The 26779-nt window shown below is 45.3% G+C and overlaps 1 protein-coding gene across 1 annotated transcript in view; it reads left to right on the top strand.

The window, feature by feature from the left end:
- The window catches only part of ITIH5 (inter-alpha-trypsin inhibitor heavy chain 5), a 51596-nt gene that overhangs the window by 15058 nt on the left and 9759 nt on the right, over nt 1–26779 (top strand). Inside the window, exons 6-8 of the mRNA XM_086610276.1 lie at nt 6129–6298; nt 6870–6986; nt 24531–24702. Coding sequence (XP_086466402.1) covers nt 6129–6298; nt 6870–6986; nt 24531–24702 — 459 coding nt within the window. The remainder of the gene's footprint in view (nt 1–6128; nt 6299–6869; nt 6987–24530; nt 24703–26779) is intronic.

The following is a 26779-nucleotide window of genomic DNA, read 5'->3' as shown; positions in this document are numbered from 1 at the left end:
TGGTGCTTTCTACATGCTATCCATAGAATCATAGAATCATAGAATGGTTAGGGCTGGAAGGGACCTTCAAAGGTCATCTAGTCCAACCCCCCTGCAAGGAACAGGGATATCTCCAACTAGATCAGGTTGCTCAGGGCCTCATCCAACCGGGCCTTGAACGTCTCCAGGGATGGAGCATCCACCACCTCTCTGGGCAACCTGTTCCAGTGTTCTACAACTCTCATGGTAAAAAATTTTTTCCTAATATCCAATCTGAATCTACCTCCCTCTATTTTAAAACCATTACCCCTTGTCCTATCACAACTGGCCCTCTTGAACAGCCTCTCCCCATCTTTCTGGTAGGCCCCCTTGAGGTACTGGAAGACCGCTATAAGGTCACCCCGGAGCCTCCTCTTCTCCAGGCTGAACAGCCCCAACTCTTTCAGCCTGTCCTCATAGGAAAGGTGCTCCAGCCCTCTTATCATCTTCGTGGCCCTCCTCTGGACCCTCTCCAACTGGTCCATGTCCTTCTTATGTTGGGGGCTCCAGAACTGGACGCAGTACTCCAGGTGAGTACTGTGTCCAGTACTCCTCACCTGGAGTGATAGAGTCAATGTACCATGCAGGAAGCCTAGTGGAAAAAACAATCTCTTTGTTTAATGGTCATTCAGGACTTGCACTCTTGACTCCAGCCAAACTGCTAGTATCCATACAGTCTGCGATGAACAGAAGAGGTAGAACCCAGAGACCTATAGACAGAAGATGTCCCTTGATGGGAAAGGGTGAAGGATACATTTTTTGCCGTTTATAAAACAGCATATAAATCACAGGAGTAGAAGCAGTAAAGAATCCAATTCTGCCTGTTTATGACTGTAGGGGCCTAAGATACAAAGATTGGACTTGGTTCCACAAACTTCTAGTGATTTATGAAAAGTAAAGCTGTACTTTGCTATAGATAGAGGCTCTTGGAAAGTCCTGCGTACATCCTCTCTGAATATGGAGCAGAGACAATGGGATGACAGGTCCTTCCAGGATATTTCCTTTGTCAGTGATTGCTGTGCACACAGCTCCACCTGGGAGTTGTATTTTTCCCAAAGGAAGATATTAGGCATGTGAGTTTTGGAAAGTGATCTCTTGGCATGTGCAGGTGTTGTCTTCTGCCACATACAAACCCTAAAACAGGAGACATTGAGGCAGATGATCCTGGCCTTCTCTGGTGACCTCAGAATGGAATCATTTTCTGAACATCCTCATCCTTTTCCTCCAGCACAGTGGTGTGAATACTAGTCATGGACTTAGGCAGGGAGACACTAGAGACTATTTCTTTTCAAAAGAAAGAGCCTTCTCTTAGGCTGCCCAGGGAGGTGGTTGAGTCCCCATCCCTGGATGTGTTTAAGAATAGGGTGGATGATCTACTTAGCGATATGGTTTAATGGGGATTAGGGACGGTTGGACTCGATGATCTCTAAGGTCTTTTCCAACCTAGAAATCTATGAATCTATGAATCTATGAATCAAAGTCATAGGTCTCAAAAAACTTTTTATTTCTTATCACAGTTATCTAGAAGTTTCCATGTGTTAGCTGAGGATGAACTTTGCATTTGAGCTCTAATCCTGACTCTGCCAGTCTCCCAAATAATTTAGGTTTAACTGTTCATGATGTGAGGACTACAGTTCAATATGAAAAATGCTTTTCCCTGCTCTATTTACTTCTTTAGCTGAATTTGGTGGAAAGTTTGTCTAAAGGCTCGATTAACTGCCTCAGAGTGAGCATAGTCCAGCTCAAGTCTTTGGAGCTCATCCATGCTCTGTATCCTGCAATATCTCATAAATTCTCCTCTCTCAGTCACTTGTTTGAAAAGAACCGGGCCAATAAACAGAGGAGAGTAATTGCAATCCAGATATCAAGTGCTACCTAAAAAAGAAACCTGGGGGAAGACGTAGTAATGGTATTCAAATAGATAAAAGGCTGTTGCAAGGAGGAGAAGAATACTGTGGTTTCTGTGTCAATAACAGAAAGAACAAGAAGTCATGGCTTTATAATCCAGAAAGAAAAATGTAAATTAGACATTGAAAATGCATAAACAGTGGAAAAGTGAAGCTCTGGAAAGGACTGGCAAGGGCAGGCACTCAGTTTCCATTACTAGAGGTCTGGAGTGTTTCCAGACCATGTCATAAAACCAAGTAGGAAGAGTTTCGGTCCCGGGGAATAGAGGATGACTTTGATAACCTGCCTTCCAGACCTGATTTCTATTATTCCAGGGGAAAAATAAAAAAAGTTATTTTGGACCTTTTCTATCAAATCATTTTTTGTTTTTAATCTCCATCTTGGAGATGGGAGATGAGTGCCTATAAAGAAGGTGGGAGAGTTTCCCCAGCTATTCTCATCACTGACAATGGCTATGTGAGGCAGCCTTGGAAACTTAGTCCCCAGGGGTTCCTAAAGCAATGTCTGTGTTACGGGGGATGACAATTCTCACCTCCAAAGAGTACTTTGAGGAGTAATAGAGGAATGCAACATGATCTACATGATCCCGTCTAGATTCCACAGTGCTTTACAAAACTAGATACATGTGATTATGCCCATTTAACAGGTGGGGAAACTGAGGCATGGAGTGCCTACCTACCTCAGCTAATTTCAGATCATCAGAGTCCATAGAAATGCCAGGACTGGAACTCATGCTGTTGTGGCACACAGCATATTGTGCTCACCCACCAATGTACTTATGGCAGAGAAACACAGAAGTGAAGTGCAAAGACCACAGCCACAGATGTATATGTGCAGAAGGTGTAAGTATCTGTTTCCAGTGTGAGACTGACTTTCACTGACGCTGATGTGATATGGCCAGGCAGCCTAGCTGATGACAATGCTTGCTTTTCAGCAGTTGAAGAGGAGTAATGTGAAAGTCTCAAATAGATCAGAAAATAAAAATGAACTGCTAAGCCATTTCTATGAATTCTGGACATTTCCCACACACTGGGATTTTGGAAGTGATCGAAGACAGATGGAAAATCCAGGAAGGCCAATAGAAGCAAAACTGATGCATTGTGTATTAAAAACATATTACATCTGTTGATTCATCAGATCAAAGAGCAGCTATAGAAGTAAAAACAAGTCAAGATGGAGGTAAAATCTTATAGAGCTATTGATTTATGGCTTTTATTTGCCAGGAGAAATCTGAACTGTACACAGATTTTAGAAAAAATGTCAAAGCTCTGGGTAATCATTTTGTAAGCCCCCTTTAAGATCCAACACTAGTGTCCTTAAGTGATTTCAATGTACTAACTGGGACCTCTCTGTTTCTGTCAGGATGGATGGATTGGAATTGGGATAGTCAGAGAAGCCATGACACAGGGTCAATTCTTGACTTTAGTGGAATTGAGTAATATCTGTCATTCAGCCTCCTTGGTCAAGACTTTTGCTGATGAGTTTGTTTCACATTCCAAGTCCTCCAACTATAATTTATTTGTGTAGAAGTTGGGTCTATGAGAAAACTCTTCCCTGCCTCAATAGAACACTCTCGTGCCTTGTCTATTCAAATGCATCCACAGGACAGCTATAAAAGTAAAGCCAAATCAACATGGAAGCAACATCCTGGAGTGCGATTGATTTACGGTTCTCACTTTCATTCCTTTGCCTAGAGGAGTCTAGATCATACATAGCACTTTAGAGTAAACGTTACGGTTTTGGCTAATCATTTTATAAATCCACAAGAACCGTAGTCCTGGCAATTCTGTTGACTTTGGCCTGTGGGAAGTCAGGGGAGTTAAGTAACCACTCCATGCCTCTGTTTTCCTGCTTGTTAAATGGACATAATCATATGTATCGGATTTTGTAAATCACTGTGGGATCTGGATATGAGGTGGATTGTGTTCAACGTGGCATATAGATGTCACATTGCATTCCTCTAATGCTGCACAAAGCACTTTACAAAGGTGGAGAAGTGCCACTCCTCATTACATAGCATTACTGGAACCCCTGGAGAAGAGCTTTCCAAGGCTGCCTCCACCTTGTCATTGTCATCAGTATTGTTAATGGGGTATAGCACATAATTAAAACTATCCTGAAGCAGATGTCTATGTCTGGCTGGATGTATCACACCTTAATCTTCACTGACACTCTTGACTTGATCTCCATTGAGCATAATGGGAGCCTAGAAAATGAGCTCAGGTGTAGGTACTTGCATTGTGAATGCCTAAGCTGGAACTGAATCTCACCCATCTTTTCTTTTCCCTGCCATTCCACAGACTTCTTGGGCCATCTTTGACAAACATTTGAGACTCTCACTCACAGTAAAATTAAGCAGCTTGTTCCCACCAATTTTAATCAGCACATAAGCAGATATAATAGAACTTCTGTGCCTCAGAGGAGTGTTGGAATAATCACTTCAAGAGTTGAAGCTCTCAAGAAGAACATCAGTTGAGGATCTGTTTTGGTGTTTTCAATAGCTAGGGGAAAGCCCTCAAAATCTGCAGAATCTGACCTTTGGTCCATCTCATGTAAGGATCCTTATGGACTTCAGAGGGAACGAACAGTTGGCACACAAAAGAGAGTAGGGTGGGATTTTGGCTACACAGACAGACAACAAGGAACCTCCGTATCCCTCAACTTTAGAAAATGAACACAGCTAACAAGACAAGCAGAGGTTCCTTCAGGATGACTCAGACCTAAATTATTGTCTTTCTCTGAGATGCCCTCTGAAAGGCACATATCTCTTCACTGAACTCAGGAAGGGGTCTCAGAGATTAGGGTGAGGTACATCTCAGGGATGCAGTTCGCATGACTGCACTAGCAAGTGTTGGATTTTGTCTCAATCAGTAGGACTCAAATTGTGGCAACTATACTGATAACTCTGCTGAACATAAAGGCAGCTGACTTGTTCAGATGTGGACATTACACATAAGACACTTGTCAGATGAAGCGATCAATTAGTCAGATCAGTCCCACCTCACATATCTACAGTACACCTGAACAAGTCATTTCAACATGAGCTCAACATGAGCCAGCAATGTGCGCTGGCAGCCCAGAAAGCCAGCCGTGTCCTGGGCTGTATCAAAAGGAGCGTGGCCAGCAGGTCGAGGGAAGTGATTCTGCCCCTCTGCTCTGCTCTCATGAGACCCCACCTGGAATACTGTGTTCAGCTCTGGAGTCCCCAACACAAGAAGGACATGGAGCTACTGGAACGAGTCCAGAGGAGGGCCACGAAGATGATCAGAGGGCTGGAGCACCTCTGCTATGAAGACAGGCTGAGAGAGTTGGGACTTTTCAGCCTGGAGAAGAGAAGGCTCCGGGGTGATCTTATAGCAGCTTTCCAGTACCTAAAGGGGGCCTACAAGAAAGCTGGAGAGGAACTTTTTACAAGTGTGTGTAGTGATAGGACAAGGGGCAATGGATTTAAACTGAAAGAGGGGAGATTTAGGTTAGATATAAGAAAGAAATTTTTCACTCTGAGAGTGGTGAGGCAGTGGAACAGGTTGCCCAGAGAAGTTGTGGCTGCCCCATCCCTGGCAGTGTTCAAGGCCAGGTTGGACGAGGCTTTGGGCAACCTGGTGTAGTGGAGGGTTTCCCTGCCCATGGCAGGGGGATTGGAACTAGATGATCTTTAAGGTCCCTTCCAACCCTAACCATTCTATGATTCTATGATTCTATCTCAAGAGCTCTAAAATCAATAGGGAGAAATCTGCAGTATGATTCATCTAATCCTAAGGGAAATGTTTAAACAGGTCAAATGAATCACACTTGCATTGACTGGCAGGATCTCAGGTATAGGATCTGCATTCTAGATGTCCACAGTTGGCTGGAATGAATACCAAATACATGTCTGAAGTTGTGTGTTCATTATTTACAGTAAGCAATTAACAGTCATACAGAGAATATCTGTCCTTTGAGTTCAGTGACCTCCAAATAGAAGTGTGCACAGGAATTTTGCCTAAACATTACATCTCTGGCAGCATTGCACTGTTGGTTTCAGTTTTGAATCAGAGGGAGAGGTTGTTAAGTTCTTATTTTATCACTGGTGAGCTGAATCTCTAATCTCAGTATGTGACTGTGCTAGATGACCTGACTCCACGGTAATAGTGCGTGTGCTGTGCTTAGGCATCTGTAAGACGACAGCAAAAGCTTGTAATATTGTGGGTTTATCTCAACAGGTGATGTTTCTCCTCCTCCTTCTACTGTAGTTGGACATACCAAAACCTTAGCCAAAGTTACATTCAATCCCAGTGTTGTCGAGCAAACCAGGATTGCCCGAAATGGCATTTTGGGAGACTTCATAATTAGATATGATGTCAACAGGGAGCTGAGTGTTGGGGATGTTCAGGTACTGTACACGTGACTCATCTTTTCTGTTTTATTAACTGTACCTGAGGTGGTTCAATTGTCTTGCATGCTCCAGATGTCCTGGAAAATGTTTTCCAAGTGAAGGCTACTTCTCCATCATATAAGAACTATCCAAAATAAAGCCAGTCAGTTGGCAGCCACAAGATGTACTTAAAAACCACAGGTACCTACTTAATTGAGTTTCTTTTTTTTGTATCTTCTTTTTAGTTTATCAATATACTGCCCGTATATATCTGGATACAAGGCCAGTTCCTCAAATGCATGTTGTGGTTCTGATCCCTGGGTACATATGTTATATTCTTACTGCATTTGGAAGAAAACCCCAATGTCCACCATGAAAGGAGATATGGAGAGCTCCAGTAGGCTCCCCCAGTCTGGATAAACAAGCAACCAGGATTAAGAGGGATACCAAGGAGCACCCATATCCTCCAGTGTAGACACAGACATTGAAAGCAGGACCAGCTGTGCCCAACCAAATATCCCACAATGATGTGTGTGGAACATTGCATCGTGATCTACCTTCGATTCCTGATTTCTTTACTCTTCCACAGATTCTGAACGGGTATTTCGTGCACTACTTCGCCCCCACAGATCTTCCGCCGCTGCCAAAGAACGTTGTATTTGTGCTTGACAGCAGTGCTTCCATGGTGGGAACAAAACTGAAACAGGTGAGGTCCTTGCATTTATTATAGACTGGTTGGCTGTCAGGTTGCAGAGAGCTTGGTTCATACTTTGTCTCACCACATGGGTTCTTCTGCAAAATCTGTGCTGTGTCTGAGGTGAGAGGAGGCTCTGAAGAAACCTCAAGGTGAGGTGATCTACCTGCAATGAGAAATTTAGTGTTAGTAGGAATGTATCACTGTGTCAAGACCGAGCTAGGATGCTACAGATAGGATTATCCTGGGCTGTTCTGTTTTGGGCAGTTTGAAGAGAAGCAGAATAGGGAGAATTCTCAGCACAGTGCATTCATCAGACCATCGTATCCAGCTTAACAGCAAAGAAAACATATTGCTGTCTTTAAATTACCTTGCCAAAACATTAGCAATATGTAACTCAACGGGTTCTGTTGAAAGAAAGGTCAATTTGTCCTATTTGAGAATCTGAGTCTTTCAGCACAAATCTCAGACATTTTTCCAGGGCACATATCTTGCCACGAGCCAACATACCAAGCTGAAGGGCACATCACCAATGCTTAAAATTGACCTTTGACATGGAGGGTTCAGGCTGGTGCCTAAATGTTTTTGCTTCTTCAGTTCTCTGAGCTGGACAGATGGAAGTCATCTCCAGTTCAGGAGCCAAGTAGTTGGCTTGGAAGGGCACTGTGCCCGAGGGAATATACTCTTCCTCTCAGCACAGTGTTACCAGTCTAAACCGGAAGCAGACTCTGTCTTGGGAAACACACTCTCTCAACACAATATTATCAGTCTAAACTGGAAGCAGAGATGAATTAAGACTTCAATTCTGTTCTGAATGATTTGACAGATGTATCTTAGGTCTGCACTCACAATGGAGAAGTAAGTCCAGCTTCCATCTTATATATCTGTGTGCAAAAGGAGAAAATTCGTGGTAGGGTTAGTATTGTTTCCTTCTATTTGAAGACTTGCCCCACAGGCATGAGATATGGAGAAACTAGTTGGCTTCTCTCTGTTGAATGGACACATCTTTACCTTCTACTTTCTTACCACAGCCAAGCTAATGACAGCGGAAAGTGACACTTTGCACATAGGTTGACACCAATACGGGGCAGTTGCAGCTTGTATGGATGGTATGATGTTGTAACCCTACTAAAATGACTGAAGGCCAATGGCTTGGACTTGTATCTTGGCCAGTTAAGGAGTTCTAATTAGTCCATTCAGACTCTTTGGTTGCCTGCCTGGAACATGTTGATATTTCTAGAAAGTATGGTTATCTGAGACCCTTTTTTTTCCCCTTGGCCATCAACACTAGCCCAAATGTCCTTGACAACACAGACCACGGTCAGTCTCTGACATTGAACAAGGACATTGGGGGTATATATTCCTTTCTCTTTCTGCTAAAATCTTTACTGTCTGGTTTCAATGGTGATCATAAATCTTAATTTAGAAGCTGTGTTCCCTATTAAATCGATTATCTCCACTGTGAACTAAAATGGAATATGACTTTTATGGCCACTGATTATCTTCCCCAGTGGCAGGAGTAGCAAACAGAGAATTGTTAACAAACATACCTAGTACCATGCCGAATGAGATCTTGAATGAAGATGCCTTTGAATCATTGCAAATTCCCGTGGATAGAGCCTGGCTCTTGGCTTTCTGTTATCCTTCTGCTGAGAAATCTCTGCCTTGCCTCGCAGAATGAGCAGATACTGCACAAATGCACCCAGCCCTGCGTGCTGAAAGCAGACAGTCAGCGACACAGCGCTGAACCAGGGAGATTAAGACTCCGAAGGGCTTTGGTGCTAGCATGAGCTGTGCAAGTACTGCCTTGGGTCAGCAGATTAACCTTGTGCTATGAAAGCTTTTATTCTCCTCCTGAGCGTATTAGTGTTTCTTTTGCATTTACTTACTAGAACAACATGGCCAGGGATTAACCCGTGAAGGTCTACTTCATAGCCTAGCCAGCTCCTACTGCTAAACATACATGACCCTCAGGCTAATTAGCTACAAATAAGTGCCTCTTGAGCCTGACATGAGAGAAATGTCTAGCCAGAACCTTTATTGAGAGTGTACCCAATTTTTTTACCCTGTTATCTCAGTTATACTCTTTTTGATGGAGAACCACTGGTATGTTATGGAGGAGTGATAGGTGCGGGAAGCATTAATCTTCCTCTGATTTCAACTGCTCCAGAAAATAGAACTTCATGGGATTATGACCTAAATCATAAAAAACCCACACAGATTAGTCAAGGAAAGACCAAAAGCTAGGACTGGCTGAATAATATGCCTCTTTTGGTACCCTAAGAAAGTGTGATCAGTTACAGCCACAACCCGTGTCTGCTCAGTGGCCTTTTTACCCAATTGTTGTTGTTACTAAGATGTTTGTTAAATTACAGACACGTCCCCTGGTGGCAGGATACATCTGAGCAGAGGAAATGCCTCCTTTTCTCTCAGACTCTTGCAGATGTGGTGATCTATGGTGGTGTGTAGAGCTGGGAATTCCCACAGGACTGCCTTTCCTCATTTCTCTCTACTGAGTCACATGCAAGATCAGCTAAAAATACAGTCAGCACTTGTAAAGAGGGCTCTTGCAGGTCAGCTGTGGTAACTTTGACAAAGGACAGTTTTTGGGGTTGTATAAGCAAGGATGAGACTCATCAGCTGTGCACCCTTTTCTGTAGTAACTCGAGGAGATTTTGTGCTCTTCACTCAACTGCTTTCATTAAGTTAATGGCAAAGTGACTCAAATGTGGTCCGGATTTCATGCATCCTGCAGTTCCCACAATCTAATTGAGAATAATTTCTCTTTTCCTCTCCCAAGGTTTTCCTACATGAATTTTCATCTGTTTGTGCCATGATTCTTCCTAAGATATCTCAGTCTTTGAAGCACCAAGAGGTCCAGATTCAGTTTCAAACACATACAGTGGGACTGGTTGATCAGCTTAAATCAAATCATTAGGAGCTTTGAGACATTCCCCCCATATCACCGAGACAAATATTAGCTTTATGGGGAAGATCAGCTAATGTGCATATTCCTCCTGCCGTTTTCACAGCCGCTGAGTTCTGGTTATGTCTTGCAGACTCAGATGTGTTACAGCAGCCCACCTCCACTGAGGATCTGGACCTTTGTGACAGTCACCTTCTAGTCCTGGCAGAGAGATTAAGTTCAGGAAAACTCTTGAGCATGATGATAAAAAAATTCTTCATGTGTTCAAGCCTTTACACGTGATTATTGCTGTCCCACTGGTGAGGAAAACACTGGTTTTGTCCTCATGAGCTTTGTTCCTTCATTTGCAAAGAAACAGTGAGCCCTGTGCAGAATAGTTGCTTTTAACAGGAGCCAGAAGAGCCCGGGAACAGGTTATATCTGCAGGGTTTATTGGGAAGCAAAGTTATTTGCCCTTTGAGCAGTGTGACCTGCTGATTTTTATGGTAGCTTTGGCCAGGTTGAGGGGGACACAGCAGTTTTACTTCGGTATAACTAGGAGAAAGAGGGGCCAATTATAGGTTCACCACTTTATGATTACCAAGATTATCCCAGCTTCACTAAACATGGTGGAAAAGGACCTTTATCAGCCTGCAATTCAGTGGTATAGACCAAGAATATTCTAAGCTATGAATATATCCACAAGAGGATGGATTTGCAGATGTTTTGCCAACATCACATGCAGTGTGATGCAGTGAGATGTAGTTGTTTCAACCACGGATTCATTTCACTTTACCTTTCCCACAGGCAATAAATGCCCACACACTCAGTTAAACAGTTGGCTACACCGCAAGCCTGGCAACTTGTCAGTGGTAGTGTGCCAGACCGTTATTTCCTTTGAGGTTAATTGAGCTAGGAGGAACTCAACCGAAGCTGAGACCTGCTGTGTGTTCAGTTTATTTGCCTGCATCCATCCAAGGGACACTGTTGGATGGATGGTCACCCTTGATCTGTGACCCACACTATCTGAGCCCTTCTGAGGGCTTGAGTGCCTTATATATACATATCCCTAAACCTCTGTGTCTCAGCACACAGACTCCCTCCGAGTAGTTTCAGGGTGGCAAGAGAGCAGACAAGCACCTGAACTCTTGATGCTCTCACTCTAAATGCCACTGACTTCTGCTGGTTGCTGCAGAGCTGGCTGCGGGCCTGTTGACCACTAGTCCAAATAATGGCTGCTGCCCAGGAGAACTACCTTAAATCATCAGGGGACTTTGGAAAAAATGGTAATTCTAATTACAGCCTTTAGTGAGTTCAAAGCTACTGCAAAGAGGAAAGATTTGTCAGCTTTCCACTTCTACTGCAAAGCAACAACTTGATCAAACGTAGAAGAACTGTATGCAGCATCTCTGGCACTGACAACTTCATGCAGCTGCCTCCTACTTGGAAATACACAACAGCTGTGTCAGCTCAGTCCTCTTTGTAGATGTGAATATGGAATATAGGAACTACTCCAGTAAATAAGATGTCAGATCCATATAGACCTTAATTGCCCAGCTTCCAAGAAAGGTGCAAGTACCTGTCATACAGCAAAATAATCTGCCTTCCCCAAACTCTAAAACTTATAAATAATGACAGGGTTATACAGAGAAACAAGTAACCTTCAGAGCAAGATACCCTGAGATGTTCAGGACAGAGAGCATCTACTTCTGGACTCAGGACTAACAGCCAGCATGCCCTCAGCTGATTTGCTCCATAACAAGGCAGCAGAAGTAGAGACAAAATTTCCCAGGAAAACACCAGCCCACCTGTAAATATAAAGTTCCTTAAGGGGGTTCAGAGTAAATAGGACGCAAAGGAAAGTGCAGAGTTTGGCATGGAAACACTGCTGAGGCTTGAACTGAAACCCAATGAAGACACTGAGAGTTGTCCCAAGGGCTTCAATGGGACCTTTGCTGAATTCATCAAAGGATAAACTGAAAACAGGTGCTATTGAAGTGACAGACACAGCCCAGTGATCACCAGACAAGTTCATAGTGATAGGGAAGGGGCTAAATCAAGCTGGGAAGTCAGTCCATGAATCAGGATTATTGAGGTCTACAACCAGGCATAGCTGTGACAGAGATAGAGAGCTCCAGCATAGCTCTTGGCCTGAGTCTCAGGCTGGGACTGAGGGCCCAGGCTGGAGCTTAAATAGGCAGGAGTGTGTGTGTGGAGGGTCCAGGTGGGGCTGGTCAGAGCCATTAAAGCCCATTAGTATGCTCAAGGCCCTGGCATACACATGCAAGTCTATGAAGCTATAGATCTGGGTTTCTTTAATAGTCTTTTCCAAGCTGGAATGGTGTTTTTTCCAGTTGCTGGAGCAATATCTGGAAGCCAGACTTGGCTTCTATTCATAATTTTGTCATGGATCTGTTATGTGAACTTAGGTAGGTAATTTTCTTTGTCTGTGCTTGTCTCTTTGTAGAGTCTTGTCTGTTTAGCTGGCAAACCCATGGCTGGGCTTATGACTGTACAAGATCCCCCAAGTTTAAAAGACATCTGATTTTTCCAAGACTTCAGCTATTACTGTAACACTGCTATTTCCAAGTAAATACCCCTTTGCCCTAATATGGGGTGTGCATTGCACATTGCTCAACTGGGACAGTCTGCTTCTAACTCGTGAAGAGCAGCTGAAGCTCGAAAGTGCTTGTGGGACCTTGTGTGGAAGCCTGCTGGAGTGAGGTCTTCCATGTTATATTACTGTATGAAGTCACCAAACAGTGTTCACAAGCACTTCTGACTCTGCGTTCCACATGATGTAATTTGAGGTCTCTTAAGAATGTGGGATATGATACTCCCCGTCTCATGAAGAGAGAGCTTTTGCTTGGATAGTTACCTCTGATGTAGTGACTTCATCTTCTCCAAAACATCTGCTCTCTTCTCTGCACAGTTTTGGGCAAAGACTTCACCTGTGCTTATGTCTGAGGCAGTGGCTTGGGATGGAAGTGGGCAAGGGAAGGGTTGGAGGCAGGAATATATAGGAGGAAGTGGGGATTCTGGAGTTGCTGAGGGGATTTGGACATAGGGAAAATGGGAAGAGGAGCAAGTGTTGGAGGACTGTGAAGGCCCTGTGGCAGACTCTCAGGTGGGAAAACAGGCAAGTTTGCTTTTTTAAAGAACAACTTGGTGCTCTTGTACTGCTTAATGCTAACCCAGAGCAAAAGTGCTGGGCCTTTGCTGCAACCAACCAACCATCACCACTGTCTGTCACTCACTGGAGATAAAAATGGAGAAGTTGCATTTAAAAGTAAGAGGTATCACAGTTCAAAGAAAAAGGGCCAGGGCTACAAGAGGAGGTGGCTACAGAGTCACAGGCTCTGAAGAGGGATAGCATACTTCATCTCTGTGGAAGTACAGCGCTCATGGAGAAATAACATCTCCTCCCTGAGTAGGAACGGTCCAATCTCTCCTTGGTGAAATAGCACAGAGCTTTTCTCCACGGAGAGGAAACATCTCTCTGTGAAGGAGCAACACATCTCTCCTAACGGGTTACACACACGGGTAGGATGTTCTGACAAGGGGTTAGAAAGCTGCAAACCTGGCAGGCTTCTGACTCCTGAGACACACCCTGTGAGAGAGTGGCTACATGATGAAGAATGGAGGCTAATCGACATGAAATGCATAGCAACCCATGTCTCAGCCCAGCTCCTGCTGCATAGCATAGCAGCTAATGGTTGCTGAAATCAAGGGGATGTGCTGTGGACACATCTTGGGCACATCACCTCTTCTCAGTGTTGTGTCAGCGGCTGATCTGTGTGATAAAGAATGAAAGTCCCGAGTTGTTGGAACAGTTTTCATGCTCTGGGACTAACTTCATCTTCTGAGGAGGGCAGAGGGAGAGATGTCAAGCTCTGCACTGAGGGCATGGGGCACTTCTCCCTTGGTGTTGACCTTTTTGCTACTAGCTCCATGGAAATTGTTTGTCATGCCGGCAGGGTGGGGGTTTGAGTGGCCAACTGGCATGTTATGGGATATGGTCCCACTTAAAATGAGCTAAGCACAAGACAAGAACGTGGCCTTGTTACACTGCTGTGTCAGTCTGGCTGTCTGCCCGGGTAGCACCGTTGTTTCCAGTAGGGTTATTTCAGTATGGCACTGTGGGGCAGCCTTTAAAATATCCTTTTGATTTGTTGTACAAAAACCTTTACTCCTTCAAACGTAATCCATGCTGCACTGCTGATAAATGCTTGAAGTAATGATGCTAGGTGCTGATAAGAGCTTGCCTCCTTAAAACTTTGTGCAGGCATTTATTTATGTCCTCAACACTGCAGTGAGACTGCAAAGACTGAGCATCTACTTTGCCCTCTGGGAACACGAAACTCTAGTTCCTAAGAAATCAGATCATCTTGCAGTTTTTCATGTCTTCATCCTCACCATGCTGTTGGGTGCTAGAGAAGTAAGTTACCCCAAATGATAGCTAAACTTGTCCGCATCCTTGAAAACAGTTTTATCTTCCACTGAGCAGAAATCCAGTGCTTAAACGCCCTGGAAGAATGTGGAGCTAAGTGATTTACTCAATGTTGAGCGGAAAATCTTTTTCAGAAAAGGCAATAAAAACAGTTGCTCTAAATGATGGAGAATTTCTTTTGCAGACAGGGAAACTGCATAGCAACTTTTTCTAAGGCCATATAGGGAGTCAGCAATGTTCAAGTTATTAGCAAGGGATCCATGATATTCAGGGGAGAGAGGCTGGACCATGGACTGGAGACAGACCTTTATTGTCCAGAGCTCTACAACCAAACTCCCTCTCATCGCAGGCCAGTGTCAATGGGAAACAAAACGCTTGTTGTCCAGAATTGTGAAGGAGTTTTTCTTGGTTACACCACCAGTGTCTGCCAGGAAGAAAGTACAAAGATACATTGACAGGGAGAGGGTGAGCTGCAGTCCCTGAACTGCATGACGCTCCGGCAGAAGATGAAAGGGCAGATTGTCCTCCCCAAGAGGGGAATGGAGGAAGGCAAAAATATTCCAAGGATATACTTCTGGGTTAAAACCCATTTTTGGTACAAAAGTCCCTGTGCTGTGCAGGCAACTGGCATCTGACCTGCATAGTGTGTGCAGAAAGGAAACAGGGCTGTAGAAGAAGACAGAACTCACAAGATGTGGCTTCAAACCTCAGCAAGAATGACACTGCCCAAAGCTTTGCTCTCTCTGTACCTCAGCTCCTCCCTGTAAAACAGCAGAGGAGCTCATGCAACCTTTCCCTTGGCTACTGAATCCCAAACCACATCTATGGCAGCACCTTGTCAGACCTCCATAGTACCATTTCAGGTGCAACTGATGCCAGCCTTTCCCGAATGGACAGTACTAATCCCTCTGACAGTGGGCAGAAGTGACCAGCTATGACTGTGGTAGCTTTGAAAAGCTATCTCTGGAGCTTTTCATCAGCTGCCTGTGCGTGTTTGGAAAGGGAAAGATATGAACCAAAGCATAGAGGATATTGAAGGGGAGGGGGGAGCTCCTCTGTTTTTTCTTCCTGTGCTTCCTTGCAGCATTTTGCCAAACAACATATTTACTTGTTCTTTTCTCCTTCTCACTGTAGGAGATGCGGTTTCTGAGCCCTTGGTCAGAGCTGTGGGCTCCTGCTTCCCTTTGAGCTTACATCTTGTGCCTGATCTCTTTTCTTGTCACATATGGTCCCTCATGGGGAATCTGGAAGGACTAAGTAAAGCCCACTGAAATTTTGCCTTCTAGTTGTGACATTCTTCATTATGTGGTTGCAGACAGTCCCATGTCTGTTTTCTGCAGACTCTTCTAGCGCAGCGCTTTCAGCCAATGGGTACTGCTTTCCAAAGGCTTCGGTGGAGAATGCTTTCCTCTGCCAGCCATGCTCTTTAGACTGACTGATCTCATGCCCACGTAGTTCCCTGGAGCTGGCTGAAGCTGGAAAGGGGCTGTGTCGCTGGTGTCGATGTCTCACTGCCCAGCCGTTGCGAGGGCAGATGCCAGCTGTGTTTGGGCGTGCAGGGTGCAGCTGAGGATTGGCAAAAGTGATCTCAGAGGCACCGGCGGGGCGGGTGCTGGGACAGAGTTCCCTCTGCGTCTGGAAGCTGTTTCCAAGAGGTGCTGAGTTCCATTGCAGTGCTGCAGAGACCCATTATCCATACAGAACTAGAGTTGGCATGAACTGAGAGTCCTTTGATTTTTTTTTTTTTTTCTTTTCAATGGGCTGGCATGAAGCTAGCACAGACCATGTGGGCCTAGGACGAAGCACTTACAAGTTCTCCTAGGCAATGGAAAGCGTGGATACGTGGGCTTGGGACATGCATTATAATGAGATATGTGAATTCCCCCCTTGCTTCATAGCAAGGCCAATGTCTGGCAACGCCACAGAATCAAACAACCACACATTGTCTCCCTTTGAACTGACAGCTTTCAGGGTAGCCAGGCTTTGCCCTCACCCTGCTCCTCAAACAAACAAGAGACTGTGAGAGAAATGTCACCAGGACTCAGATTCCTCCTAAAAGGTGCCTAGATGGTCTGACATCATCACAGATGTCTCTGAGGCAGCTCTTTGACCCAAGACAGGGCTGAAGGCTCTCAGCTCTCCCATGGCAGTGTGTCTCTTCCCATGCTTTTCTCCACCGGTGTTCAAGCAAAGTGAGGTCTGTCAGAGCTAGCCCCAAGGGCCAGGTACATAGGTGAGGTCACAGCTGACCTGGAGTGTAGCTGAGGGAGTTCTCATTCTGCTGTTGCTGGAGGTCATACAGCCCTGAATCATCTAGGCCATGATGCAGGGCCCTTAGCAATCAAGAACCAGAAGAGCAGCAGTTGTGTTGCATGCCCAGGTATCAGTTTGGAGGTGACAATAAAGACCGGAGTGGTATCTGGAAGCTGGCTTGTCTCTGACCTTGCAGGCTTGAGAACACACCATCTGCACATTGGTCATTTAGACAGTATGAGCCCATCTTCAGCTTCTCCTCATTTCTGAAGCACACACAAAACCTGTGATCTCTCCCTGGCAGCTATGGTCATCCCACCAGTCCTCAGTTGTAGACTATGACTCCTGCTCCAGATTTGGGGAGTGGTATTTTTGTAGCCCTGGTGGTGGATGTTTCAAGCCCTGGGTTCCAGCTGTGCTGACAACTCATTCACCAGCACGGCTCCTCGACTCAGATGCTCTGGAGTGGCAATTCAGTCTCCACTTTTCAGCTCAATTTCATCCATGCTAATTTGGGGGAGATGGAGGAATCTTCTTCCACTGAGTTATCCTCTTTAAATCCTCATTTAAAACTTGCCTCTGACAGCTCCAAACCATTCACAACTGGCAATTTATTTTTTTTCCAGCTGTTCTGTATTGCTACTTCCTGACAGCCTCTCCTTTAATCCCTGCTCCACCCTCCACACAAAAATGCATCTACGCAGGCAGATAGGTTGGGAGGTGTTTCACCTGGCACAAGGGTGCCGGGCCCTTAAACTGGGCTTCCTCAGTGCAAGTGGGTTGGATCTGTGCCCAGCTTATCCTCAAAATAAATCAGTATTGTATGCACAGCCTTGGAGGAACGATCTGGCCCTCAGCAGGGAAGAAATGGTTAACTTTCTGCCTCGAAGGAGGGCGCCTTTGGCATGAGTTTCAGTGCAATGAGTCACTGGGGCCAGGAAGGAGTAGAAGTGCAAAGACCCCATCAGCAGTAGAGCAGCTTGGGAATCCCACGGCAGCCTCAGCCCTTGGCTCCTTGGAGCCAGGAGAAGTTCCAGCTGTGGCCTTACAAGGCCAGAAAGAGAAACCTGCTGCAGAGTCCTGACTGAAGCCGCTGCCAGGCACTCTCTGCAGGAAGAGCTCTGCAAATCCTTGCCTGGAGGCTGGTGGAGACTGGAGGAGAGGGCTGGGCACCAAGAGCACTCCGTCATAGCTGCGTACTTAAGGATTTCAAGCAGTGCACTTTTACCAAAATATTCTCCTTATTTAAAGTTGCTTTTGCCTGCCAGCTCCTGAATCACATCCAAGCCTCTGGAGGGAAGTCACGTCTCTTGCAGACCATTTATGGGTGAGGGATATCGGTAGCAAAGTGCATGTTGCCAATAAGGACTGCAGTCTTTAGGATAAACCTGGAGGTCCTCATGGGCTGGGAGGAGAGATGGAAACACATAGGATGAGCCAGGCAATTCAGAGCACTCTGAGAGAGGTGGAGAGCCAGTTCAGCTCCTTTTGGCTCCAGTAAGGACTATAATGCTCAGGACTGGGCAGGATTAGGTCTTGAGGTGAGTCTCACCTCTCTATAGTTGAGCTACTCAGTCTCTTGGAGGCAATGCTGGGAGACAGGCACTTCCAGACAATGACTCAGCCCATCCTAAAACCTATCCAAGACAGATGGGATGGATTACTCTCTGGAGGTGTCTTCTCCTGCCTAGAGAGGGATTAGATGCAGTGCCCAGTTTTCTAATGACTGAGTTGGGAAAGCTGAATCCCACCCTTCATTTTTACTGGGGATGAGGTAAAAGCTGCAGGAAAATGAACCATATGGTTTTCCTCATTTTGTTTGCTTTGGAGCAAAACCATGTGCACGTACACACGCTCTTACATATGTTTGTAAGTATACATATTACAAAAATTCAAAGTTGTGTGTGGGTTTTTTTCCTTTTTTGAAGTTGCAGAGACAAGCACATGATAGAGATGCCAGAATCCAGGTGGCCTGTGGATGTGCATTAAAATATGACAGAACTTTTTCCTGGGAGAAACTGACTCAAACTATATTGAAATGACTTCACTGTCACAAAATAAGAGACAAAAAGGAAAGAGTGAATAAAAGAAGGAGAGAGAGAGATGGTCCCAACCCCACATTTGGCCCTTGTATGAGGATGTGGGGAAGTGCTGTGTTTTCTAGGAAAGTGCTTTGGTTCCCTGCTGACCCCTCTGCAATTCTAGCTTGGATGCTGTGTACACACAAACTGCACTGCTGCTCTGTGTTGTTTCTCCTTGCTGTTTTCCTTTCTGTTTTCCTTTTCTTTTAGCTGAACGTAGGCAAGAATGTCAAAAGGAAACTCTGAACACGCGGGAGGTGAGATGTGTTCTCTCTGCATGAAGGCCAAAGCACGATTATTTTTCCTCTTGCCTTGTTCTCAGAAACAACAGAGCTGTTTCGGCCAAATAAACCCCTCTGAGAAAAGTGCAATTTGACAGAATTGCAAAAAGCTGAAAAGAGGTGTTTTGTAATGGGAGAGGCCAAGTGATGTTAAATATAATCAGGACTACAATATGGATAATGAGACTGGGGGAGTTTTCCTCCAAATCTTTGCTTCTAAGCTGCTTCGTTTCTCTCCCTTGCCTACCCTGGGGTGGAGAGAAGGAGGGATGTTGCAAATGGGGAGCTGACGAGGTCTCATCATTTCTTGCTTTGACATCCTGCCCAAAATTTCCTTCAGCAGAGGTTGACAGAAGGCCTGATCGCACTCACACAGGACAGAAGCTTCTCAATTTTCACTTTCTGATTACTTTGATCCCATTTTTTTAGGGATAAATGCACGGGCTACACTTGTTATCATGAAATAGATTCATAGATTCATAGATTTCTAGGTTGGAAAAGACCTTAGAGATCATCGAGTCCAACCATCCCTAATCCCATTAAACCATATCCTCAAGTAGATCATCCACCCTATTCTTAAACACATCCAGGGATGGGGACTCAACCACCTCCCTGGGCAGCTTATTCCAGTGGCTGACAACCCTTTCAGAGAAGAAATACTTCCTAACATCCAACCTGAATCTCCCCTGACTAAGCTTATGCCCATTTCCTCTTGTTCTATCACCCATCACTAATGTAAAGAGCCCTTCCCCTAACTCCCCACCATCTTTTCTCAAGTATTTATAGGCCGTAATCAGGTCTCCCCTCAGCCTCCTCTTCTCCAGGCTAAACAGCCCCAACTCCCTCAGCCGCTCCTCATAAGTTTTATTTTCCAGCCCCTTGACCAGTTTAGTTGCCCTTCTTTGGACTCGCTCCAGGAGCTCAATATCTCTCTTAAAGCGAGGGGCCCAAAACTGGACACAATATTCCAGGTGCGGCCTCACCAGTGCTGAGTACAGGGGCAGGATCACTTCCCTGCTCCTGCTGGTCACACTATTCTTGATACATGCCAGTATCCCATTGGCCTTTTTGGCCACCTGGGCACACTGCTGGCTCATATCAAGCCGGTAGTCAACCAACACCCCCAGGTCCTTCTCCGCCAGGCAGCTCTCCAGCCACTCCTCCCCGAGCCTATAGCGATGCTTGGGGTTTTTATACCCCAAGTGAAGGACTCTGCACTTGGCCTTATTAAAGCTCATGCCATTGGCCTCAGCCCAACGATCCAGTCTGTTCAAATCCCTCTGAAGGGCCTCCCTACCCTCGAGCAGATCGACACAGCCTCCCAGCTTGGCGTCGTCCGCAAATTTACTGAGGGTACATTCAATCCTCTCATCCAGGTCACTGATAAAGATGTTAAACAGAACTGGACCCAGCACTGAGCCCTGGGGAACCCCACTGGTGACCGGCCTCCAGCCGGATTTAGCCCCATTTACCACCACTCTTTGGGCCCGGCCATCCAGCCAGTTTTTAACCCAAAGGAGGGTGTACCTATCCAGGCCAGCAGTTACCAGTTTCTCCACCAGAACAGTATGAGAAACTGTATCAAAGGCTTTACTGAGGTCCAGGAAAACTACATCCATAGCCCTTCCCTCGTCAACCAGGCGGGTCACCCTGTCATAGAAGGTGATCAGGTTTGATTGGCAAGACCTGCCTTTCATAAACCCATGTTGACTGGGCCTGATCACCCGGTTAACCTGTATGTGCTCATTAATAGCACTCAAGATAACCTGTTCCATGACTTTGCCTGTCACTGAGGTCAGACTGACAGGCCTGTAGTTCCCCGGATCCTCCTTCCGCCCTTTTTTGTAAATGGGGGTAACATCCGCCAGCCTCCAGTCCAGCGGAACTTCCCCAGTGAGCCAAGACTGCCCAAAGATAATGGACAGGGGTTTGGCAATGACATCCGCCAGCTCTCTCAGGACTCTCGGGTGGATACCATCAGGCCCCATAGACTTGTGGGCATCCAGCCGAAGGAGCAGATCCTTGACCCGTTCCTCTTGGATCACAGGAGCTTCGATCTGCTCTCCCTCCCTGCACTCAGACACCGAAGGCCAGCTCACCTGGGAACTGCTGACCTTATTATTAAAGACTGAGGCAAAGAAGGCATTAAGGACCTCAGCCTTGTCTTCATCCCTAGTGACTAACGTACCCCCTGAGTCCAGTAGGGGCTGGAGGTGATCTTTAGTCCTCCTTTTGTTATTAATATATTTATAGAAAGACTTTTTGTTGTCCCTTACGGAGCTGGCTAGTCTAAGTTCCAGTTGGGCTTTTGCCTCCCTGATTATCTCCCTACATGCCCTAACTTCCTCCCTGTATTGATTCCTGGATGCCTGCCCATTCTTCCAAGACTTGTAGACATCCCTTTTTCTTTTGAGATGTTCCCAAATCTCCTTTGTTATCCAAGCTGGTTTTCTACCCCGGCGGCTCGACTTCCGGCACACAGGGACAGCTCGCTCCTGTGCCTCCAGAATTTCCTTTTTGAATAGTAACCATCCCTCCTGCGCCCCCTTACCCTTGAGAGCTGTCTCCCATTGGACTTTGTTAACCAGACTTCTAAACAGCCCAAAGTCAGCTCTCCCAAAGTCCAGCTTGGCCGTTTTAGTGTTCCCCCTCCTAACTTCCCCTAGAATTGAGTCCTTTTAAATAAATTGAGTCCTTTTAATAAACCCAAGAGTCCTTTTCTCCACTGTGTGATTGTTTCTTTGCCCTTCTATGCATGCATGAGAGATGACCTGGCCTACTGGATTGACAGCTGGAAACTCTAAGTTTTGGAAAGCTCTCTGTTTGTGGCCTTGACATCATTCCTAAAGTAGTCTGGACCTCAGTTTTCACTTCTGTAAAATGGGACTGTGAATGTTTGAGTGTCCCTCTGAAGGTTGATGTCATGTATTATCTGATGCATTTTTAAAAACGAAAGGCTGTTGTAGAAAAGGAGATGAGAGAGTATAAAACCTTCTCTTTTTCAAATAATGGCTGTTTAGTTCATCTTAGCAAGTTCTCTATGGACTGTTAGACTGGGGAGACAGCCTTATGTTTGGGGCAAGTATTCATCTTCTTGAAGGTTTATTTATCATAGAATCATAGAATGGTTAGGGTTGGAAAGGACCTCAAAGATCATCTAGTTCCAACCTCCCTGCCATGGGCAGGGAAACCCTCCACGACACCAGGTTGCCCAAAGCCTCATCCAACCTGGCTTTGAACACTTCCAGGGATGGTACAGCCACAAATTCTCTGGGCAACCTGTTCCAGTACCTCACCACCCTCAATGTAAAGAATTTCTTCCTTATATCTAATTGAAATGTCCCCTCTTTCAGTTTAAATCCATTGCCCCTTGTCCTATCCCTATATACCCTTGTAGAAAGTCCCTCTCCAGCTTTCTTGTAGGCCCCCTTCAGGTACTGTGCACCTATTTGGTGCACATCATGATGTGAACCTAGTGGGATTCTCTCCTCATCTTTGACAGAGCCTCTTCCACCAGCATTTCATTTAGTATTCTTATCTATGAAATAGTCATAAAAGGCATGGTGGTGAGATGTGGAGCAATGTTCCAGCTAAGCAAATGGAAGGAGGAATCCTGTGATCCCTACAGAGGAAAATGGTTTATACAGAGGACAGAAACTGGCAGAGAGGGACTTCAGACCTGGCTCCAAAATGTTTGAAATGATGGGAAATATTCCCTTTTACTTCAGATGAACTGGAAGCCAAGTCACCAGCTGGGAGGATTAGAGATTCCACTGCAGTGGGTAATTTGTTTGCAGTTGCATCACTGCATCATCAGCTTCAATGCAGAATCCAGAGGGATATCGATGACACAGCTTGATCAGTCCTTTGAGCTCCCTTCCAAACTGTCTTTACATAGCAACATCAGGCCTAGAAACATGTGGTTTCCAGCACTGCTGATTACCTTTTGTATTTTTTTCTGGACAAGCCCTTCACATATTTCCCTGATAGGCATGAAAGAAACCTTTAAGTGTTGATGAGTCCACCATGTTATTTCCTGCCTAGCTTTCCTTGGAATCTGGAAGTCTTAATGGTGGCCAAGATGACACAGAGCTGAGAAGGTGCTGATCCTGCTGCTTACAGATATTGCCTTGTGTTCCTCTCATGTGTTTTGCATCTCAATATAGGGTATGTGTGCATGGAGAGAGGCTGTTCTTGGGCATCTTCTCTCAGCTGGTCTTACTAAGCCGAAGCTTGTCTCCATGCGAACACAGCTACATGGCTGCTAAAGCAAAGTTGGTCACACTGGGGAGTACTGGACACATCTGCACTATTCCTGTTGACTTAGCCTCAGTGGTCTGTCTTTCCTGTCACTCAGGAACCTTAAACTCTCTCACTGTGAACTTAGCTTGATACCAGCTTTCCTCACTCTAGTTGCCTATATTTACATAGCATGATGAACAGCAGAGCAATATAGTCATAGAATCATAGAATGGTTTGGGTTGGAAGGGACCTTAAAGATCATCTAGTTCCAATTTTGCTTAAAGTCTCATCCAACCTGGCCTTGAACACTTCCAGTGGGTCATCCACAACTTCTCCGGGCAACCTGTGCCAGTGCCTCACCACCCTCAGAGGGAAGAATTTCTTCCCTAGATCTAATCTAAATCTGCCCTCTTTCAATTTAAATCCATTACCCCTTGTCCTACCACTACATGCCGTTGTCAAAAGTCCCTCTCCAGCTTTCCTGTAGGACCCTTTGAAGTACTGGAAGGCTGCGATAAGATCACCCCGGAGCCTTCTCTTCTCCAGGCTGAACAGCCCCAACTCTCTCAGCCTGTCTCCATAGCAGAGGTGCTCCAGCCCTCGGATCATCTTCGTGGCCCTCCTGGACTCCCCCCAACAGCTCCATGTCCTCTTTATGTTGGGGGCCCCTGGGCTGAACGCAGTACTCCAGGTGGGATAATGCTGGTATACAGCGGGAAAAACAACATGCCTGGGATAAAACAGACTAGCAGGTAGAATCTGCAATGTCTAGTCAGGGCTCCTTTTTATAGCTTATTCATTTGAACATATTAGCTTAAACATTTGTTAATTGCTGGAACTATTCATTGAGTATGTATATACCAATCAGTATCTATTACGAACAGAGCATGTGCATCCTTGACATATTTAGAGGTATTTCAACTTGTAAGTAACCTTTTTACCATATGCCACTTACAGCTTACTGCAAGTCTAGAGGGCTTTAGAAGAAATCCACGAGGCTTTCAGTATTAGTCAACGTTATTCAGTAACTTTTAGTTCAAGTCATGGTTCTCTCAGTCACTCAGTCCTAGTTGTCATGCCTGATTTTTAAGTTTAGTTAGATCCAGGCATGTCTCACATCTTTGCAAGATCTTTTGGGCAAGAGTTGTTCTTTCGTCTTATATTTACACCTGGCACCACAGAGATCAGGCCTTGAGACAGAGAAGGACACCCCAGTCTTCTTCATGAGCCAAACTGTCAGTGTAGAAATATCTGTAAGATCAGTAAACATCTTAAGAATTAAATTCCTGCCTGCTGAAGCAGTGACAGTTGTGCCTACCGGTCTCTTTTCTCTTCTCTTTCTAGACCAAAGAAGCTCTCTTCACAATTCTGCAGGACCTAAGGCCTGAAGACCACTTCAATATCATTGGCTTTTCCAACCGAATAAAGGTCTGGCAGCAGGACCGGCTGGTGCCAGTTACTCCAAATAATATAAGAGATGCCAAAAAGTACATTCATAACATGTCGCCTACTGGAGGTACGATCCAGAGAAACGAGCGGGATTAATTTTGCTGTCCAACTAACTACACCAGAGTGAAGAGTGGTGAATGTGGTCCTGTAGCATGTAGCGATAAAAAGACATTGGGACTTAGGTCATGGGACAAGGGGGCCCCTTCCCTGCCTCCATTCAGGGTTATGTGACAGAATGACATGTGCCTTTTATCAGTGTACATGATGGGAAGGTGTCCCCAGATCCAGTCATATGACCTGACATAGTTATTAAAGCCAACTGGGCCCATTCTCCCATTTATCTGGTGAGACCTTCAGAGTGGCAAAGTTCCCAGGGTTATTTCTTGAGGACATAGGAAAATATACCATATCCTGGTGAAGGACACACAGGGTTAGTACTTGTACAGTTTCTGAAAGCCTGTGTAAAAGCTGGCACGTGATTTTGTTTGGGCTGGAAACTCCAGGGATGGACTACCCAGTGTGGGCTGTGGGATTGCCTTCTGCAAGACCTGTTTTCTCACCTAGTACTGTCTTCTTGCCTCTACCAGGGAACAGTCAGAATGACATTTAAGAACGTCTTGTCCCTTTTTGCTTGTGCCTTGTTGCCAGAAGTGAAGCAGGGAGAGGAGGAGACCTCAGAACAGTGGCAGAGTGCAGGCATGATTTTGAACTTGATTCAGTGGTGTCCTATGAGGCTATGGGCACTTGTACATAAAAACCTAGTGAGGTTTGTAACCCAACCTACTCTGGCAGCTCTGCCCATCCTAGCTGAGTACTCCTCAGGTAAGCAGAGCGCTGCAGAACGACCTACGCAAATCCTTCCCCATGCAAGCAGTCACAGCTGGTTGAAGGTCAGACAGGGTCTTCCCATGGCTGCCCTTGAGCAGTGACCACTCCTAGCAAAGGAAACCCCCTGATAGAAAACCACAGCAAACAGGATGGTTTGCTGTACTGTTTGTATTGTGAGAGGAAGAGTTTAGGAAGTGGTCAAGGGACCTGCCCAGTTAAACAATTACCAATAGTGGAACTAAACTCAGATTACAAAGCTTTTTACTCCTCAAGTGCCAAAAGAGCTGTGCAGGAACCAGCTCAGTTTGCCCATGAACCTGCCAGAGAACAAAAGTAAAAGGAAATGATTAACTCAGGTTCAACAGGAAGGTGAAGTGATTCTCCACGACAGGCCAGCATAGTCAGGTGCATAGATGACACACATGAAGAACATGCTGTGCTTACACAGCTGTGTCACACTCACACACCAAAGAAATGGGAACAAAATATTGCTGCTAAATATCTGTGCATGTGGCAAAAGGCAGTTTTCAGTGCTTGGTAGATCTGATGTGGCTGGATTTGAAATGACACTATCTGCCACATGAAATGATTTTCTTTTGTTTCTGAGGGAAAAAAAAATTGTTCTGAAATTTTGGATCTGGATAGAGACTGAGAGAGTATTAGGAGATGAGGGTAGATTTAGATTAGATAAAAGGAAGAAATTCTTCACTATGAGGGTAGTGAGGCACTAAAACAGGTTGCCCAGAGAAGTTGTGGATGCCCCATCCCTGGAAGTGTTCAAGGCCAGGTTGGATGAGGCTTTGGGCAACCTGGTGTAGTGGAGGATTTCCCTGCCCATGGCAGGGGGTTTGGAACTAGATGATCTTTGAGGTCTCTTCCAACCCAAACCATTCTATGATTCTATAATTTAGGTGCAGGGTTTTGATTCAAAACCATTTTGCAAAAATGCAGTGTGGATTTTGAGGACTTTTCAGAAGTCTTAACCCCTTTCCTGTTCCTCATCTTGCTGCAGTCACTGGAGCTGTGCACACTAAATTTCTAGGTACATGATGCATTGGCAGACGTACTAGCACATCTTTGCTGGTAACCTCCCTAGATGTCCTCTTATGGACCCCTATGAGGACTCTATTGTGTATGGCTCTTAACACATTTCACCTGCTTTTTGTCCGAGAGCTGTTTTTAACCCAGATCTACTGATCTTGCAAAGGTTTCACAACCAATCCCTCTTTGCTCTGACTAGCACAAAAAATACATGGAGCAAGGAGAAACCTGTATTCATTTTCCTGCTTTGTTTTTTCTGAACATGCAGTAGGTTT

This window comes from Tauraco erythrolophus, chromosome 4 (assembly GCF_009769465.1).
Source record: "Tauraco erythrolophus isolate bTauEry1 chromosome 4, bTauEry1.pri, whole genome shotgun sequence".
In the NCBI taxonomy this organism is placed as follows: Eukaryota; Metazoa; Chordata; class Aves; order Musophagiformes; family Musophagidae; genus Tauraco; species Tauraco erythrolophus.
This window is presented reverse-complemented; position numbering and strand designations above follow the sequence as displayed.